Genomic DNA, 17,729 nt, shown 5'->3' on the forward strand with positions numbered 1-17,729 from the left:
ACACACACACGAGACTGATATCCAGCTGCTGAACTAACCCTTTAAGGGTCACCTCATTTGATTTTTTTTCTCTGAAATGATTATGAGCGTTTTGCATTGTGTCAGTGAGCTGCAGTTCCCCACAAACACTGAAGAAATGACATGTTCAAGCCTTTACAACACATGAGTGTAAAAATATAAAGTACCTGTTTATTATTCATATATATCTATATATATCTATATATCTATATATATAGATATATATATAATTCTTTATAGAAATTAATATTCTTTGTTCAGTCTTTGTGAGAATTGGAAGCCTTTTGATCCCAAATGTCACAAAAGACAAAAAAAACAAAAGACAAGAGGGAACTTTTTTTTCCATCTGTTGAGACAAAGTTCTTCTTCTTCTTCTCCTTCTGGAAATCGGAGACGAGACAAACAACAACAACAAAAAAACAACGGCCTCCGTTTCCCCGCCTCCTCCCATGAGTCCTGGCTGTCTCTCTGAGGGGGGCGGGGCCTGCGACGCCTCAGCCCACAGCTTTGTGTTTGCCGCCGCAGCAGTGACAGGCTACGCCGCAGCGGTAGCACGCCCTGAGGGGGGCGTAGCAGCACATGCAGGGGGCCAGCAGCGACAGACCCACCAGCGCCGCCCAGCGCAGGCAGAAGCGCTCGTCGCTGGTGTCACAGGAGCATGGGTCCGAGTAATCCCCCTCCGGGTCCGACATGCAGTGATACAGCAGGCTGTCCGCGCACCACATGAAGCTGACCCGCCTGATGCAGGTCTGAATGGGGTCAGGTGCTTCCTGGCAGCGGCCCCGCCAGTTGTCTTCGTGGTTGAACATGTCCTGACAGTAAACGCAGCGCGAACGCTCACCGTCCTCCTTCCGCCTCTTGCCTTTGGGCTGCAGAGCTCGCGGCTGCACCGTCACCACCGCTCTGTGGCCGCTGCCCAGCTCCAGGCAACCGGGTTTGCCGTCGCAGCCTCGCTGCACGTCGCAGCTCAGCGGGTAAGGGTAGGTGTAGTCGTGTTTGGGCGGCTCGCTCTTGGCGAAGTGTACGTAGGCGTCCAGGTTGTCGGGCTGGGTGAGTTTGTCGCGGCGGTAGTCCTCGTAGCCGGTGAGCCAGGTGCGCTCGCGGGGGTTGATGCGAACGATCTCTTCCTCCTCCACCTGGAAGCTGACGTGACGAGGGAACATGTGCACCGCCTGCAGAGACACAGAGGAGATGGAAACCGTTTAATAAGTTAGTCCTCCAGGGGGACATGAGGTCAGCAGACAAGGGGGAACACAGCTGCGAGCAGCAGCAGCCCCCTGTTTTCCTGGCAAGGCCTTGTGGGTTATTGACTCTTTCTGGTTAGTTGATTTAAATGAGTGTGTGTTCCACAAGTAAATCTCAGCAAACCTACACGTGGCTCTGCAGATGTGCAACATTTAAAATAATCCTGCAACCTGGATGCTCAGTTTAACTTTCCATGCAGATTTTTTCCTTTAGCTTTTTGTTAAATGAAAGGTTCCCTGTGGACGTAGGATTGTCTTCTAGTAGCTGAGACACACATGCGCTGACGTGATACACAATGGTTCCACACTTTTCCACGGATCTACAGGTGGCGGTAATGGAAGAAGAAGACTGAGAGAAAGTACACATGGATGTAAAATACTTACAATGCAAATTAGCTTCAAGTCAAAGGAGATCCAAACCAAAAACCAGAGGTATTGTGGGTCATAGATCTGTACTTCTATGTATGTGTACTTTATATTTGGAGTCCTTCTTATAGCGCCCTCTTTGGACCAATTGTTATCATTGTTTGTGTCACCAGGATTATCATTGAACATGATGCTAACACAGTGTTCGATTTAAATAAACGATCATCTGATTACAGACTGACTGACTGAGGTTCACATATATTGTCACGTCAGTTATGTCAAACTCGGTGGTCCTGATGCTGAGTTCTTCCTCACTTCTAGATGTGATGTCTAATGTGCATTGATAAACTCTGAGGAATGACATGAAACTTCTACTATCTGCTCCCACTCTGACTCTCCTCACCTGGTCCAGGAAGTAGTGATCAGAGGGCCGGTGCTGCTCGTAGAAATGTCCCAGGATGCAGTGGTGCCGACGGGCCTCGCAGAAGTTGGGCGGGGCCAGTGTGTGCATCGTCGGCTCCCTCTTCTGGGACGAGTTGGACGAGCTGTCGGTGGCCGTCTGGAGGAAACAGAGGAGACAGTGTGAACACGGCTCAGCCTGCAGGAAGGTCAAAGAGTCACTCAGTCAGCTGCTCCGCTCTTCATGATCTCGAACACTCAGGTGTGTTGCACCTCTGGCCACGCCCCCAATCAGTGATGTCACAGCAGGTGCTTTGATAGCTGATTGAAAACACCTGCTGTGAGCAAGAAAGGACTTGTAGATGTTAAAACTTCAATTTTTATGAGCGCTTGAAGGCAGAAGTAGATCATGTGATCTGATCAAAAGCTCCAGGACAGCTACTAAATAGACTTCCTGATGAGATATACTGTTAGCCCAGAGTTTGCAGTCTGGTTAGCCCAGACCTGAATATCGACTAAACATGGGGCTAAAAGGTGCCAGTGTGAAAAGGGCCTAAGTTAGCCCAGGAGGAGGAAAACTGTTCTGAAACAACTGTAATGCTAACTGCCAACATCTGCTAACAAAACAAAGTTCCTCTTGACTGATGACTCCGTGTCTCCACCTCCACCTGAGAAGTTAACACATCAAACACTGAAGAAGAGCTTGGTTTAATCTGTGAATTGTTCTGTGACACCTGAGCTTCACTTCGATGTGTTCTGACCCTCCACCAGACTTCTGTGTGCAATTAGTCAAGAACAAGCGGGGAAATAAAAGACCTCCAGAACCAAAGGAGGATAAAGTCTTTGTGTTTTTATTGGATCTGTGCTAAATGAATCCCAGGCCGGCCTCGCGGCCTCGCGGCCCTGTGAGCGCTCAGTGTGTCGGGTTGCGTCACCTTCAGGGTCGACGCGAGCTGGAGCTTTCATGTGGCCCGCTCGGGTCGCACAAGAAGACTTCCTGAAACACCAGAAAACCGAGGACCTGAAGAACCTGCCGGACTTCACAGCAAAGTGAATAAACTGCCTCCTCACATTTCTGGGTTAGTTTTGGCTGCACGGAGCACCGACTGCAGCAGCATGAATGTTGATTTGTGGGGATTGGAGGAGAGACTGTCTGAAAGTGTTATCTGTACGAGTCCCTGCGCCTCACTCGCTCTCTATGACGGCAGGTTTTTCAAGCGTAGACACTGAAAGACACTTCAGACACATTCAGTTGGGTGTTCAACTCTTCAGGTTGTCCAAAACGTCTGAGGACCATGAAAATCAACAGCCAATTTCATTTCAGTCTGGGCAGCAGGTGTCGAGATATTTCATTACCTCAAAAGTTTTAGTCGACCACAGCTGCCGTCCTCAGTTAACTAGTCCTGATTGGGTGGATGGCCACCACATGTCAGCTTTAGTGTATGAGAACACATTGAATTGCATGAAATAGATAAAATGACAGAATAATACCTTCATTTAAAACTATGTAGCATGGCAAATTCTGTGTACAAATATTGTCACATTGCTGTAGTTCAGCGCTCAAAACCTCCATAGTTACACAACTACATCATTTATACTCCCACTGTCTTCCGACAGTTCGTCCAGATCCCCTCCGTTATTCAGGGGCCTCCAGAGGAAGCGCTGCATCATGACAGGGAGGGGTTTATTTACTCCTCATCCTCATTGTCCTCCGAGCCTCCTCAGCGCCTCAGACCCGCGTCCTCTTCCTCCTCCTCAGGACTTCAGACATGCAGACAGGACGGATGGGAATGATCTGCAGCCTCCGTCAGCCCGGCTCTCCTCTAAATGAGGCCAGCTATGTAAACAGGCAGCTCAGTGATGGATTGCTGACAGGTCAGACTCTCCTCTCCAGCACTGGACATCCTGCAGAAACAATACACCCTTTTTCTTTGAAACCACTGGGAAGATGGAAAAACTCGACTGAAAAGGGAAGCAGAGAGCAGGACCTGGACCTGGTCCCTTCATCAGACTGAGGATGGAGGTGGAGGGGACAGAATCTTTTAATGCACTACATGCAGCATAAAGAAGGGAGTCATCTGACAAAGATATATTAGCTTTTTGAACTCCTCCAGAGTCAGGCTAGCTGTTTCCCTCTGCTTCCAGTCTTTATGCTAAGCTAAGCTAACCTCGACCTGACTCCAGCTCGTACTTAACAAAGACATGAGACTGACGTCCGTCATCTCCTCTCATGAATAACTGTATTTGTCAAAACTTTCAATTAAGGCTGGAACGTGCCAGCAAACATGCATGGGTGTGTGTGTGTGTGTGTGTGTGTGTGTGTGTGTGTGTGACAAAACCAAACCCTAAACAGGACGGCGACATGTGTCTGCTCAAAAACACCACAGGATACCAAACCCCTCCTGTCCTTCATGCTTCCTGTCTGACACTCCCCAAAGCCCAACACACACACACACACACACACACACACACACACACACACACACACACACACACACACACACACACACACAGCATCTCCCGTCTGAACCCAAAGCAACACAGACCAGCCCCTCCCTGTTCTCCTCATGATACAAAACAGACTATCAAACGATCCAGGAATGTGAATCCTATAAAATCCCACATATGTAAACATTCGTCCTGTTAAAGCGACATGCAGGAGCGGCAGCAGATCCTGGTCATGAGTTTCTCACCGTGAAGACGTCATCATCGCCGAGCTCCGCCTCATTCTGCAGCGTTGATGAGGACGTGGTCGACCCTGGAGAACACACAGGAGGATCAGACTGAGGCGACTTCTTTTAACGCAAAAATATGGCTGTGGGTTGGGTCTTAAATACCAGTTCAGGTTAGTTGGTCCTGGCTTTAGAGATGCAGGTTCGGGTCTCGGTTTTGGCCCGTGCAGAGCTCTAATGCTACCCGACTCTTTGCAACAAGGTGGTCATCTTAAAGGACATAAGCTTGTTTCTTGTCTTTCATCTATAGTACAGAGATAGGTCCAGGACGTGTTTAGCCTAGCTTAGCACAATGACTGGAAGCAGGGGGAAACTGTTAGCTTCACCCAAGGGGAAAAACAATCCACCTTCCTTCCAACAACTTCAAAGTTGACCCAGTGACATGTTGTATCTTGTTAGCTAACAAGCTAACACAAGCTAACACATCCAGGAGTCAGCTGGGGTTTGTTCGAAGCCAGAAGCTTCATGATAAGGATTCAGTTTGTCTGACAAACAATGAATTGGCTGAATCCTCTCTGAGCTCTGAGCTCATATTATCATATTAATTTAATTCTGTAGTTTGCAGTAGCGTGTGTAAACAAACACAACATCGTTTTATACTTTTCTGTAAGCAGGAGTGAGTTTTAGCTTCTAAATTGGTCCTTTAGAGCCTTTTTCAGGATAAATGGGTTCCTCCAAACCCTTTAGGACCGTCAGCTGTGAGACGTCGTGACCTCTCAGCTACAGCAGGCGTACCTTCTGTCAGGTCCTCCAAGGCCTTCCTCACCCCGCGGTCGAAGGCTCTGGCGTCGGCCGGACTCTGGAAGGTCAGACCACACTTTCTGTTGTCCACCTTCCAGTGGTGGAAAGTCGGCGTGGCCTTCGTGTAGACCAGATCCTTCTTTAAGAAACACTCCAGAATCACCTGGAAAGAGTCACATCAGACAAACGAGGTGATACAGTAGAAACAGACATTGACCTGTGAATCCAGAAATTAATTATATGTCAGATTAATACACTTTTAGACCTTGAACAGTGTTCTAAAAGCCTCGAAGGTACTCACTTTGAATGTTATGTGCTGATGTTTATGTGGTGTTGAAATGTCTCGTTCTTTCTCACGAGCTGTGCAGGCGACATCATATCTGGTATTTATTGGCTTTATATGTATTTCCAAAACTCACCAAACTGCTCCTGATGGTGGTTTTTAGGTAAAGTCAAAAGCTTGAGACTGGACCAATGTCTCTTTGGGGTAACGTAGCTCTTTTGATAATAAACTGAGCTCATGGTTTCACATGAAGAACGCATTAACAGGACACAGCTCTTATTACATGCAGCACACGAGAGAACTGATGATATGTTGGTGTTTCTGAAACATTTGATTTATTCACGCTTTCATTAAGTGAATGTGTGCAGTTTATCATTCATTATATCTATATACATATATAATATCAGTTTCTTCAGGTTGAACGATCTTATTTATACTTTTCGGGGACTTTCATCAAACACACAGTTAGTTTTGTGGCTGGATTTCTTCTGAGGAAATTCCAAAAAACATTTGGAACACATTTTTGAAATTGTGGTAAAACACGTTGTTAATATGCGTTGTGATTAGTTTAGTGGACTTTTTCTGAGTTCCTCATCCTCAACTAATTAACAGTGATTACTGATACACTTGCTTTGTATGTGTGTAAGATATGTGGCTGCAATAAGCAGCGACAGCCAGCAACAGGAAAGACAAAGAAAGAATCCCTCCCAAACTCTTTGATTGACAGGTGATATCTGGACAGCACCGAGCCGCCAAGGAAACAGGTTATTCTCTTTATTGACATGAAGAGCTGCCGGGCCGACCTGCTTGTCTTTGAGCCGTTCTCCGTGGATGAGGAAGGTGTTGCGTCCCAGCAGCTCGGTCGACAGCAGCCTGCACACGCCCACTCTGCTCAGGCAGCCGTCCTGCGCCAACCAGCCGCCGCTCGAATCGTCTCTGGTCATCACCACCGCTTTGACGCGCACAATGTAGCTGTCACTGCAGCAGAGCAGAGGGAGACAATCAGTTAGGAGGAGGAGGTACAACACGCTGTTATACCACAGTTTCTGGGATGAAGACAAAGCTCTAAACAGCAGCATAGCATCATAATAATAAGTTTGATCAAGACACAAAACGTTGTTCAGAAAGGTTCAAACGCACAAAGAAATGGTCACGACAAACAGTAAGCTCCAGGAGAGCACTGCTGCAGAAGGAAGAGCAAATATTGACTAATGTAGGAAGGATACAAGTGTTAAACAACGCAGACGGTTCGTTTTTAAATCATATTTCTGCAATAACTGACAGGCAACTGACGCTGAAGCTATAAACCCTCCAACGCCTCAAACTAAGAGCTGCACGTGCAGTTTAGGATGAAGACGCATCGCCTGCTTTCATTCTGCAGCTACCTGTTGTATCATAACAGCTGGTGGTAAAAAAAAAAAACAATGTTTAAACAGCAAAGACAGATGGAGAGGTCATTCACTCAGACACCGTCATCACACTTTAACGTTGTCACAAGCTTTGATTCAGATTCAGGCCATATTTGTAAAATCATAGTGAATGTGGTCACTTGAATAAACTGGACGTCCTGCAGAGACGAAGAGGCAGTCGGATGAATCCATGTAAAACACATCGGAGCTCTGTGACGCTTTTTAAAACCTGATCAGCACACACTCGACTCCAAACATACAGTCAAGGTTCATGGTAGTTTGATTGAAGAACTCAAGGGCCGCTTTCTCGCTTTGGAGTTAGTAAGTTCATCTCATGTCTACGAGAAACTGAAAGCTCTGGAAACAAGCCTGTAAGTGGACCTTGAGTTCAGATTATTTGGTAAAACCACTGAAAGTCCAACAGTGAGCAGGAGCGTCCTGTTTGTTATCCAACAAGACTTTTCTTCACATGTATTCCACCAAAGGTTTGTTTTATTTCACAGATTTCCCTCCAACATGAGCTGCTGAAACAGGACGCCGATAAGATAATTAGATTAAATTTGCTCTTCTTAAACTACAGAACCAGGCTCAGAGCATCAACATGTGGAGTTCCTTACCAACAGAACTCAAACTGGATCCTGACTGGGATCCTTTTAAACACAAACAAACAGTTTTTGAAGAGGGACCAGTCCTGTAGTCATGAGGGATCTGGATCTGGTGCTTCTTGTTTTATGGTGTTTTACTGTATTAGTTTGTTTTGTCTATACTTTTTTGTTGAGTTCTGTGTTTTTAATGTACGTCCCTGTACTAACGTATTGTCTCTTGTGTACGTGTTGTTGAGTCGTATGTATTTCCAGGGACGGGCAATGCTAATTAGCTTAGTCTACACATGCTGTGGTGTGTGGCATTGATTTATGCTACACACTCGTCCCCATACAAATAAACAGCAAATAAACTGACTGTAGACAACACGTATTGTATGTGTGATTTAAATAAATATACAAAATACCATCTGCAAACATCTAATGAATAACATTTCAGTTAGCAGCAGAAACTATAACAGAACACACCTTCACACCAGCCTCCTGGTTAAATTGAGCTAAATTAAAGAGCTTAATTATTACACTGTAATAACATTAACAGCTTGATAATACGTTGGACGAGTCGGAGATACGAGTTTGAATCTGTGAGCCAAGACTTATTGACATCTCTGAGGTTGACACATGACAATTTTGGGACCTTAAAATGGCGCCACAGGTGGGAAATGATGGAGAAACCCCGGACTGGACCGACCAGTGGTGAGCAGGTTCATGTCAGTGGTGTCGTCCAATGAGAATGCGTCGCACTGATAACACCAGCAGCATCTGCAGCCCGCAAATCAGTGTTCTTTACTGAACACACACACACACACACACACACACACACACACACACAGAAAACCAAAACAAAACCAGTCCATCGCCCGTCTGAGACTGAGTCTTCACATGATGAAGCACGGCAGCGTCGAGGCAAAATACAAAAAGAAAAAAGAAAATGAAGGCTGAGATTAAAAAATAAAAATAAACAAAAACACTCTCTCTCTCTCTCCGTCTTGCCTTTTGTGCTCCGACATCTCTCCAACATCCTGTTTCCACGGTCACAGTGTCACGGCGGTCTCCGTTGACGACAGGTTGTCGAGCTGTGCTGCCGCGCGCCGACGACGACGACGAGGCCACATCCTAACGGGCCGGAGAGGCGGGAGATGCTGCCTGCCTCGTCTCCAGCCTCACACACACACACACACACACACACACACACACACACACACACACACACACTGCTTCCCTCTGCCGTGTGATTCAGCCTGCCTGTCAAACAGATGGTGCTTGTGTGTGTGTGTGTGTGTGTGTGTGTGTGTGTGTGTGTCTCTAGCATGAGTCATCACTGCATTTGCCGGCAGCGTGCAGTGACACACACACACACACACACACACACACACACACACACACACACACAGAAGGGACTATATACTGAGTTTGGTTCCAAAATGAGAGATCCTCCATTTGCAAACAGTGACACCTTCACTTACAAAATGACTGATGATGTGAAATGAAACATTTCCTGTTTGGTCACAGTTTCTCAGTCTTTCTGCAGTCGGCGTCTTTGGATCGGCGGCTCCGGTCAGTCGGTTGGTGAGATCATCTCTGCAGCTACTGGCCACGAAATCGGGTCTTGGGTCTTTGTTCTTTTGTACTTTTGTCCAGCGTTTCTGTCCTTTATTATTCTGATATTATATATTGAATTTAGGTGGTGCCTATAGGCCAGATAACGGATATCTGGGTAAAGACTTCCTCTAATCACAGTTCAGTCAGAATCTCTGGTTCTGAGATTGCATTTCGGCCAAAGCATTCAGCCTCTTTAGCTCTCAACACAGACTGGTTACCTGCACGCGACCAAAGCCCTCTCAAACGTGGTCAAAACTACAAAAACAGAAACCAGAACGCTTCTGGTAGCGACTTCTTGTCCCTTGCCTACAGACTCTGCATACGTCTGTTCATGGAGATTAAGGTGGCCTAAAGTCAGTGGACACGGACACACATCAGTGGTTCGATGATGAGACAACGTGAACGTGAAAATGTTTTGATCTGAGTGAAAAGTTTCAAGCTGCCTCAGCTAAACATGCAGAGAGAGTTCCTGGAGATCACAGCTGTTTCTAGCTAGCTAATAGCTAACAGGCTAACATCCGTACAGTTCAGCTTCACCTTCAACCTGAGTGCCGGTCCACACTTTACTGTTTGACACTTTGGACTGTTTCATTTTGTTGTGACGTCTCACTGAAAGAGTTGACCGATCATCCAGCAAACACCGACTGAAACTGAAGGGAGAACGTGACGATCAGCCAGAGGACAGAGAGTCTCTGTGAGGCTGTCCTTAGACGTAGCTTTGAGCTAAATGCTAACATCCACATGCTGATGCAGGTACCATATTCACAATCTTACTTTAGCACGCTAACATAATTAGCACTAAGCACAAAGTACAGCTGAGGCTGATGGGAATGCCATTAGCTTTACAGGATATTTGGTCAAAATCCACACACGACACGACAACATGCGTCCGCTAGGAGACGTCGCACACGAGTATCAGCGCTATAGACTACAGACGCTAGCATGAATAAAAACATACGTCCGACCAACCGTCCAAAACTACAAGATGTTCACTTTGAGATGTTACAAAATGGAAAAGCATCAGATCCTCATATTGAAAAAGAGCTGGAAGATTCTGATTTCTGATCTTTCTGCATAAAATACAAGCGACTGTAATGTGTGTAAAAGCTGCAGTGAGGACATGTTCCTGACGTCTTATCCCAGGCAATGTTATATAATATCACAACACACACATCACATCCTCCTGAAGGTCTTTCCAGGTTAGAAAATGTAGGTTGAAAGTTAGTGGGAGGACTTCTCTTATCAGGAGTGTGTGTGTGTGTGTGTGTGTGTGTGTGTGTGTGTGTGTTCCAGGTGTGTCCGTGCTGTCAGGCTCATAAAGAGAAGGTCAAAGGTTTATAATGCTCAACGCCCACCTCCACCCGGGCAGCTGTGGTGATGTCATCCATCCATCCATCTCTCTCCAGTCCAGTCTCATCTCTGAAACAAACACTGATGATGATGATGATGATGATGATGATGATGATGATGATGACAGGAGTTTGAACAGGTTTCCTGACACACAGGTTCATGTTTGCTGTATAATCGTATATTTCTGATATCAAACCAAGTGACTCAGACATTCAGTCTCTGGAGGTTTCTGGAAGCCAAGTAAGAAATGCATTAAGACTAGCGATGTCAGTTTTGGTTAATTTTGCAGCCGACACCCATTAACCGGTAACTAACCGGTAACTAACCGCCTCATCGTGACGCAGACGAGGTCGTCTCTGAGTGAGCAGCACGCTGGACTGGAGGCGGCAGCTAACTGTCATGTGACGTTAGCTTTCCGGAGCTGTTCAGGAGGTGGCGGTCAGAGCTAGCTTGTCCGCCTTGGCTAGCTTGGCTTTTTCGCTCATCCTTCATCTCCTCAAAGTGTTTTTTCAATGCGTTTAGTCACCGTAGCTCCCGATGGACTAACGTTAGCTCTTTCTGCCACACTGACCGGCAGCATGTCGGTCGCAGTCACTCTGCACACGTGCATCACACTTTCTCCCCCCGGCTAGTAGCGACGTGATCTTTGGCTGCGAGCGCTTGTTCTTAATGTGGTACATTAGCATAGCGTTAGTATACTACTAAAATGAAGAGTAGCATCACACAATTTACATTTGACCTTGTTGCCCTTCCGGAGGAAACGGTCCCACGCCAAGCTTCGTTTGTGCCGTTTAATTTTAACTTCAGGCTGCTAGCTAGCCAAGCTGTTAGCTGAGTGTGTATGAAATTAACCTACAGGCCGACAGACCGTTGACATCCCTGATTAAGACATTTTCAATATTCTGACCAACATCCAACATCACTAATGAAAGCTGCCATTAGCTCGGGACGGCTCCCCCTGCAGGCCAGAGAATAACACTAATATAATTCTACCTTTTTAAATCATCTCTGTTAAATTTATTTTTTTCATCAGTTTCATTTGAAGTGCTTGTGGAGGCATCATTCTGTTGCGGTTCAAGTGGTTGTTAGGTGTTGCCTTAGGGGTGTTGGTTGCTAGGGCATTGCAGATGCTGTTGCTAGGATATTCCAGGTATCTGCAAATGTGCTCCAGGCAGCTACCCATTTGTTACTAGGTGGTTGCTATGGTAATTTTAAGCGTTTGCGAGGGGATAATGGTGTTTTTTAGTAACAGTGGTAGCACCATTAGTACTAGTAGCAGCTGTAGTTATGGAGGGACTTGTGAAGCTGGAATAAAATAACTGTCTTACTGTCCTTCTATGTGTTGCAGCAGTCTGGACAAATAAAGCACCCAGAAAGAAAACAGTGTGTTGATTTTGAAATGAACTGTAAATTCATTGACTGTGGGACGATCTGGCAGTCTGGACGTTTGCATGAAGGGTAACGCTCTTTGAGCCACTGTCAAACAGTTACAGACGGAGTGATGCTGCGGTAAACTTTAAGGTGAAACGCTTCTTTTATTGATCAGACGGAAAGCAGATAAACGAGCAGTCGGATATCGGTACAGTCAGCCTTACAGTAACTCCTCTGTCCATCAGACACCAGCTTGTTTTTATGTGCCAGATGTTTCCTCACACTGACTGACAGGAAGAGAAAGTCGCTGACTAACAGCTTCAGATCAGAAATGCACCAAAGAGCTGCGCTGGCAATTCAAGGAAACGACAAGACAGTGTTTCTGAAGGCGTCCGTCCTCCGACTGACGAGCACAAACACTGACCTGCGTTCTGATCACTGTGTGGATATGAAATTATGGGATGTCTGAACTAAACTGAACTAAACTGACCTAAACTGAACTAAACTGAACTAAACTGACCTAAACTGAACCCCGTTCACACTGGAACTGTGTCCGCTGATTCACTGTGATGTGAAGGCAAATTCCACCTTTGTGGACAATAAAGATTATTATTATTACTACAATGATATTATATGATACCAAAGGTTGAGGTAACAGCCGTGATAATACAGTGACTAACACTGTTAGGTAACATCTGGATGATCTGGTTAAAACCAGCGTTTTTAGACACGTTAACAGACTCTCAATGACTATTTTAACGTGTAGTTATGACCTGCGTGATTAATAACAGCAGCTAGTTTTGAATAGCATGAAACCCGTCCACTCGGCCGCAATGATATAAATAAAGGGAAAATAAAAACGTCAGAACTTAAACAATCGTGTGCGTTCGGTTGAGATGAGAAGCTGCAGATGAAACAGGATCATTTAGATAAAACAGCTCTGAGATCAGCTCTTCAAACTAGCTGCGATAAGACCGACTTAATCACACCTGAGTCATTCAGGCCAACACACATGAACTCAAAGCCTGCTAGCACACACACGCATGACCCATGTTGACCCACCCACTCATACCTGCGCACACACACACGCACACACACACACACACACACACGCACACGCACACACACACACACACACACACACGCACACACACACACACACACAGATGATATCATTCACATAATAATTGTTTTAATTTCCAACAAAATGCTTCATGAATGCGACAGGTTTCAGTTGCTGACTCAGCTGCTTTGCAAGGCACCTCCACCAACCACCAACCACCTCCACCAACCACCACCCGACTTTGACAAAAGAGATGGAGACAATCTGACGCTGACTGTGGTGAATTATTTGTCTCCAGCAGTTTCCAGTCTCTGCGAGTTGGTTTTCATAGAAACAAAAAAACTGAAAGTGAAACCAGCGGCTGCCTGGAAGCTTCAGCGGCGATGGCTGCCGGATGACTCAGATTTCAGGAGGAGGGGGGGGGGGGGGGGGGGTCAGTGATCTGACAGGACCAGAGCTGCAGGAGCAAGAAACTAAAGAGACACAGGAACTAAACTGGGGACACTTTAAGATTTGGACCGTTAATGGATCAAATGAATCTGAAGTCATCACCTGCCCGTCTCTCTCTCGCAACTGACATCACAAGAGATGTCCAAACGTCTTTCTAACACTGACTCCAGTGAGTTTAAAGCAGCCTGACGTCCAGCGCCGCAAACTCCACCCCGGTAGTTCCTGGCCCATCAGAGACTACTGCCCCCACAGCAGGGACTAAATTAAGTTCCTGGTTCCTCCAGTTAAGGTTCCTGAGAGCCTAAAGACGTTTCCTTGGTTCCCGCGGTGGAAACAGGCTTCACATAGTCGGACATCCCTGCCCTCAAACAGCCTCGTCCTCAGAGGACACAGTAATGAAATGGCTGCTTAGAGCACTTTAACAACAGTGTGTGGATGCACTTAAACAAACAGCATGACACACACACACACACACACACACATCTGTGGGAGCTGACCAGAGATGCAGATAACAGCCTCTGGTGGTCTGTTTGCTCCATCATCAAGAAAGACAAACACACACACACACACTACACATAATGCTCCCACAGGATCACACGTGTTGTCAATCACACACACAGTCCGTCCGGGCTCATGACATCATCATCATCATCATCACCATCATCAGCGTGGAGGTCTGGATCAGCAGAGAGCAGCAGCAGACGGCGTTTGGCTCGCTCTCTGCCGAACTTCTCCATGTCTTCCCTCCCTCGCTCGCCCCTCACGAAGACGTACTGTACGTTCACCACGTCGACCGTGGCGCCCTCGCTGACCTCCAGCTGGCTGGTGTTTTAAGGTTTTAGAGGTTTTTGGTCACCGGATGTGTAAAACGTGAGCGGCGGTGAAGTCGATCCGCAGGCTCAACAGAATCGACCCTAAAGGAAATCCATCGTCCATTAGTCGCGTCACGCTGTCGGACGCTGTGACGGTGACATGAAACTTCCAGGCGAAGGTGGAGTTCAGCGGCTCGGTTAATCCCAGAAGAGTTTGGAGGAGTGCAGCGATCAGACACGTGTGGGATGCTAAAATAATCCCAGCAAGTACTGATTTGTAGGTCAAAAACATCTGGATGATTTGGTTAAAACCAGGTTAAATCTGGTTGAAAAGAGCGTTTTTAGACACTTTAACATCACGTCAACCTGCTTTACACTGATATAAAGTCATTGAGATGTTGTTCACACGTAACAAACACGTACAAAGAACTGTTAGGTAAAGGTCAGTTTCTTCTGCAAACTAAGAAACGATATATTCTGTGTACACAGATCAGGAGGTAAAACACATATTAATGTTTACAACTCATAAACAGTCGCGTCGATGTGTCAAACGAGGAGAAAGTCACAAAACTGTCATCAAAAACAGTTTGATTTTTCTTAAGGACAAAGATTATGTAATATACTGCACTGTCCTACTGCAGCTGTGGGTATTCACTTCTGACAGTGTCCTGGACAGGTCAAACACAGGGTTTTAGTATGAAATGGCACCTGTCAGACAATGTCGGGGGCTGGTTTTACACGTTGTCAGGTGCTGGGCTTCCCCTGATTTCTCCGCCACTAAAACAAGACTGAACGAAGAGTCTTTCAGTTAAACACGTGAGAGAGTCGTCAGTACTTCGGCTCCGTGAAGCCTTCGAGGAGAAGCTAACGTTAGCTTGAGCAGCTACGGTGCAGGTCTGTGACCAGCAGGTTCCATGAGCTGATGAAGCTGCTGTAACATCTGTCTGCAAGTCTGCACCTTTGATGAATAGTTTAAATTGACTTTGACTTGTGGACCACTGATCAGACAGAACTCCTGTTGAACTGAAACTTTAATAACTCATTTTATTTGTGTTTAATCGCAGCAGAAAGAAGGTAAACGATAACGCTGACTTATCGTCCAGCCCTGTTTGTACGACCGCCGGAGCCGCCTCAGCTGGACTCGCTGGGCACCAGCAGCTCAGATGGAGGTCAGCACTGATATAAAATCGATGTAGTCCTGTGGGTGGGGCCGGAGAACCGGGGACACTGCTGCCTGCTGACCTTTCCTCAATGTCATTTTCAACCCCCTCCCCTCTGGCATTATCGACAGCTCTCTGTTGGCTAGTTCGGGGGCATCGGTTTGCCCGATCAATAGAAAACAACCCCCACAAAAACACCTCTGGAGAGGAGCAGGGGAGAGTTTCAGTCCCTCACAGACCGATGAAACCCAGAATCCTCCACCGTAAACAGTGAAAACTACAGCGCAGGGGGGTCAGAGCAGGGGGCCCGCTGGTGAAGCCTCAGAGCTGCTGCTGCTGTTCTGGGTTCAGTTCTCAAACTTCGAGGACTTTACGCTATTCACAGATACAGTCCAAAGAGTCTCTCGTCTCTCTCTGCGACATTTTCACTTCTTTTATTCAGGTACTTTTGTGTGTTTGCAGTACTTTTACATATCTGACCGGAGTAGAAAACAGCTCCCGTTTCATTACAGAATCATAAAGAGGATGGTTTTTTTTGCGTCGTGTGAATTTGACTGCTGGACCGTTTGACCAGTCCAGAGCGTGTTCGCCTGAAGTGACGGACAGTGAAAGCCACAGTAGAGGAAGGAGAAGCCTTGGCTGGGGGGTTAGAGAAGCATCGAGAGATAGACAGAGAGCATATTAGCAAACACAAGGAAGGTTTTTAGAAGACGTTAGATCCAGAAAGCGCACTGCGTTCATGGTATCCTGCCCCCGAGGCTCCAGCTCCTAAAGCGAGGCTCAAGGTTTGGTTGTATGAGTGGTCGGACAGAACAAATGTTTATTTTAGAGCCCATGTTAGCTTATTACGAACGTAACGGTATCTGCAAATACATCGGCCGAAAAAATGACAAGAAAGCGCAGTGCAGAAATGCCACAGACGTGTTTGAATTTAAAAGCGGCTGTTGCCGACGCAGATGAGCGCGTCGACCTTTTAATCGAGTCCGAGCGTCTCTCGTCAGGATCTTATCAGCCGGACAGTTCAGAGAGATTTCAGTGACGCTGTAAAAGTGGGAAGAACAAAAACAGGATGTTAATAAGTGACCCCGGTGGAGATGACACCCGCCTGCTGCCGGCTTCCCTCTGCAGCCTGGTGCGGTTTGAGTAAACATTTCACAGGCTGAGCCGATTATCTGGCTGCACGCCGCCGTGTGACTCATGTGTTTACCTGCAGGGGTGTGCACAGCATGAGGCAGTCAAAAGAAAAGGTAGCCTGCTTCGTCAGGTTACCTGCCGCCTACGCTCTCCGCCCGGGACAAAGGATCTGATTTGCTGAGGACTTTGTGGGTGCATTCAAAGCCAACATGTTCTGAGCGGTTTATTCAAACTCTGCAGCTTTTCCATCTTTGTCACAACCGAGAAACAGAATCAAGACGCCTGAAAAAGACCCCGAGTTCAGACAATGAACACGTGACATAGATCCTTCATGATCATGACGTGTGCTTAAACCTACAGAGCGCTGCTCACCTGAGAGCTATAACCCTCCCTGAGTCACTTCATGAGGGCCGTGTCGGATCAGTGAAAACCTAAAGGTCTCACTATGCTTCAAAGAAACTGGCTCATTGGCTCTGAATGGAGACGCTGGAGGTGGAAGCCAGAAGGAGGTCAGGCCTCCTCCTCACTGCCTCCCTGAACAACTCTGTGTCTTTGTCGTCTGGACGCCAAGGATTGTGGAAAAGGAGATAACGGTGGACACTTTCACGCCGTCCCCCCTGGAAGACTTTCTCGGTCTTGCACTCGTTTGTTCAGTTGAGAGCTCCAGAGCCGGCGCTGCAGCGATCAGCTCGTGGTCGTGGAGCTCTGGAGCTCCGACGTCGGGTTGCGTTTCTCTAAAAGTTGAATCTGTCTCAAGGTTTCGCCCCCGCAGTTACCCCCCCCGCAGACTAAACTGACGGCCCACATTCAAAATGAATGGGAAGCGTTTTCACCACAACGCTGGATTTGGTCCGAATGTAGAGAGAAAAAGTCCAAAGTCTCCATGTTGGTACCACTGCACCCCCCCCCCCCCCCCCCCCACCAATCACTGCGCGAAGTGGCCGTGATCTACGGACTGGTGGTTATGGAAACTTACAAATGCTGTCGGACGCC

At 46.8% G+C, this 17,729-nt stretch overlaps 1 protein-coding gene across 1 annotated transcript; it reads right to left on the reverse strand.

The window, feature by feature from the left end:
- Window positions 1-399: 399 nt before the first annotated feature.
- On the reverse strand, window positions 400-14,367 carry spred2a (sprouty related EVH1 domain containing 2a). Its single transcript, XM_070915379.1, has 8 exons — window positions 14,249-14,367; window positions 10,752-10,890; window positions 9,397-9,455; window positions 6,587-6,764; window positions 5,495-5,663; window positions 4,721-4,785; window positions 2,032-2,187; window positions 400-1,190 (listed from the first exon to the last, which is right to left on the reverse strand). The coding sequence occupies exons 1-8, from the start codon at window positions 14,365-14,367 to the stop codon at window positions 513-515; spliced, it is 1,563 nt and encodes a 520-aa protein (XP_070771480.1). The 3' UTR covers window positions 400-512.
- Between the last annotated feature and the right edge of the window lie 3,362 nt (window positions 14,368-17,729).

Source organism: Enoplosus armatus, chromosome 2 (assembly GCF_043641665.1).
Source record: "Enoplosus armatus isolate fEnoArm2 chromosome 2, fEnoArm2.hap1, whole genome shotgun sequence".
Lineage (NCBI taxonomy): Eukaryota > Metazoa > Chordata > Actinopteri > Centrarchiformes > Enoplosidae > Enoplosus > Enoplosus armatus.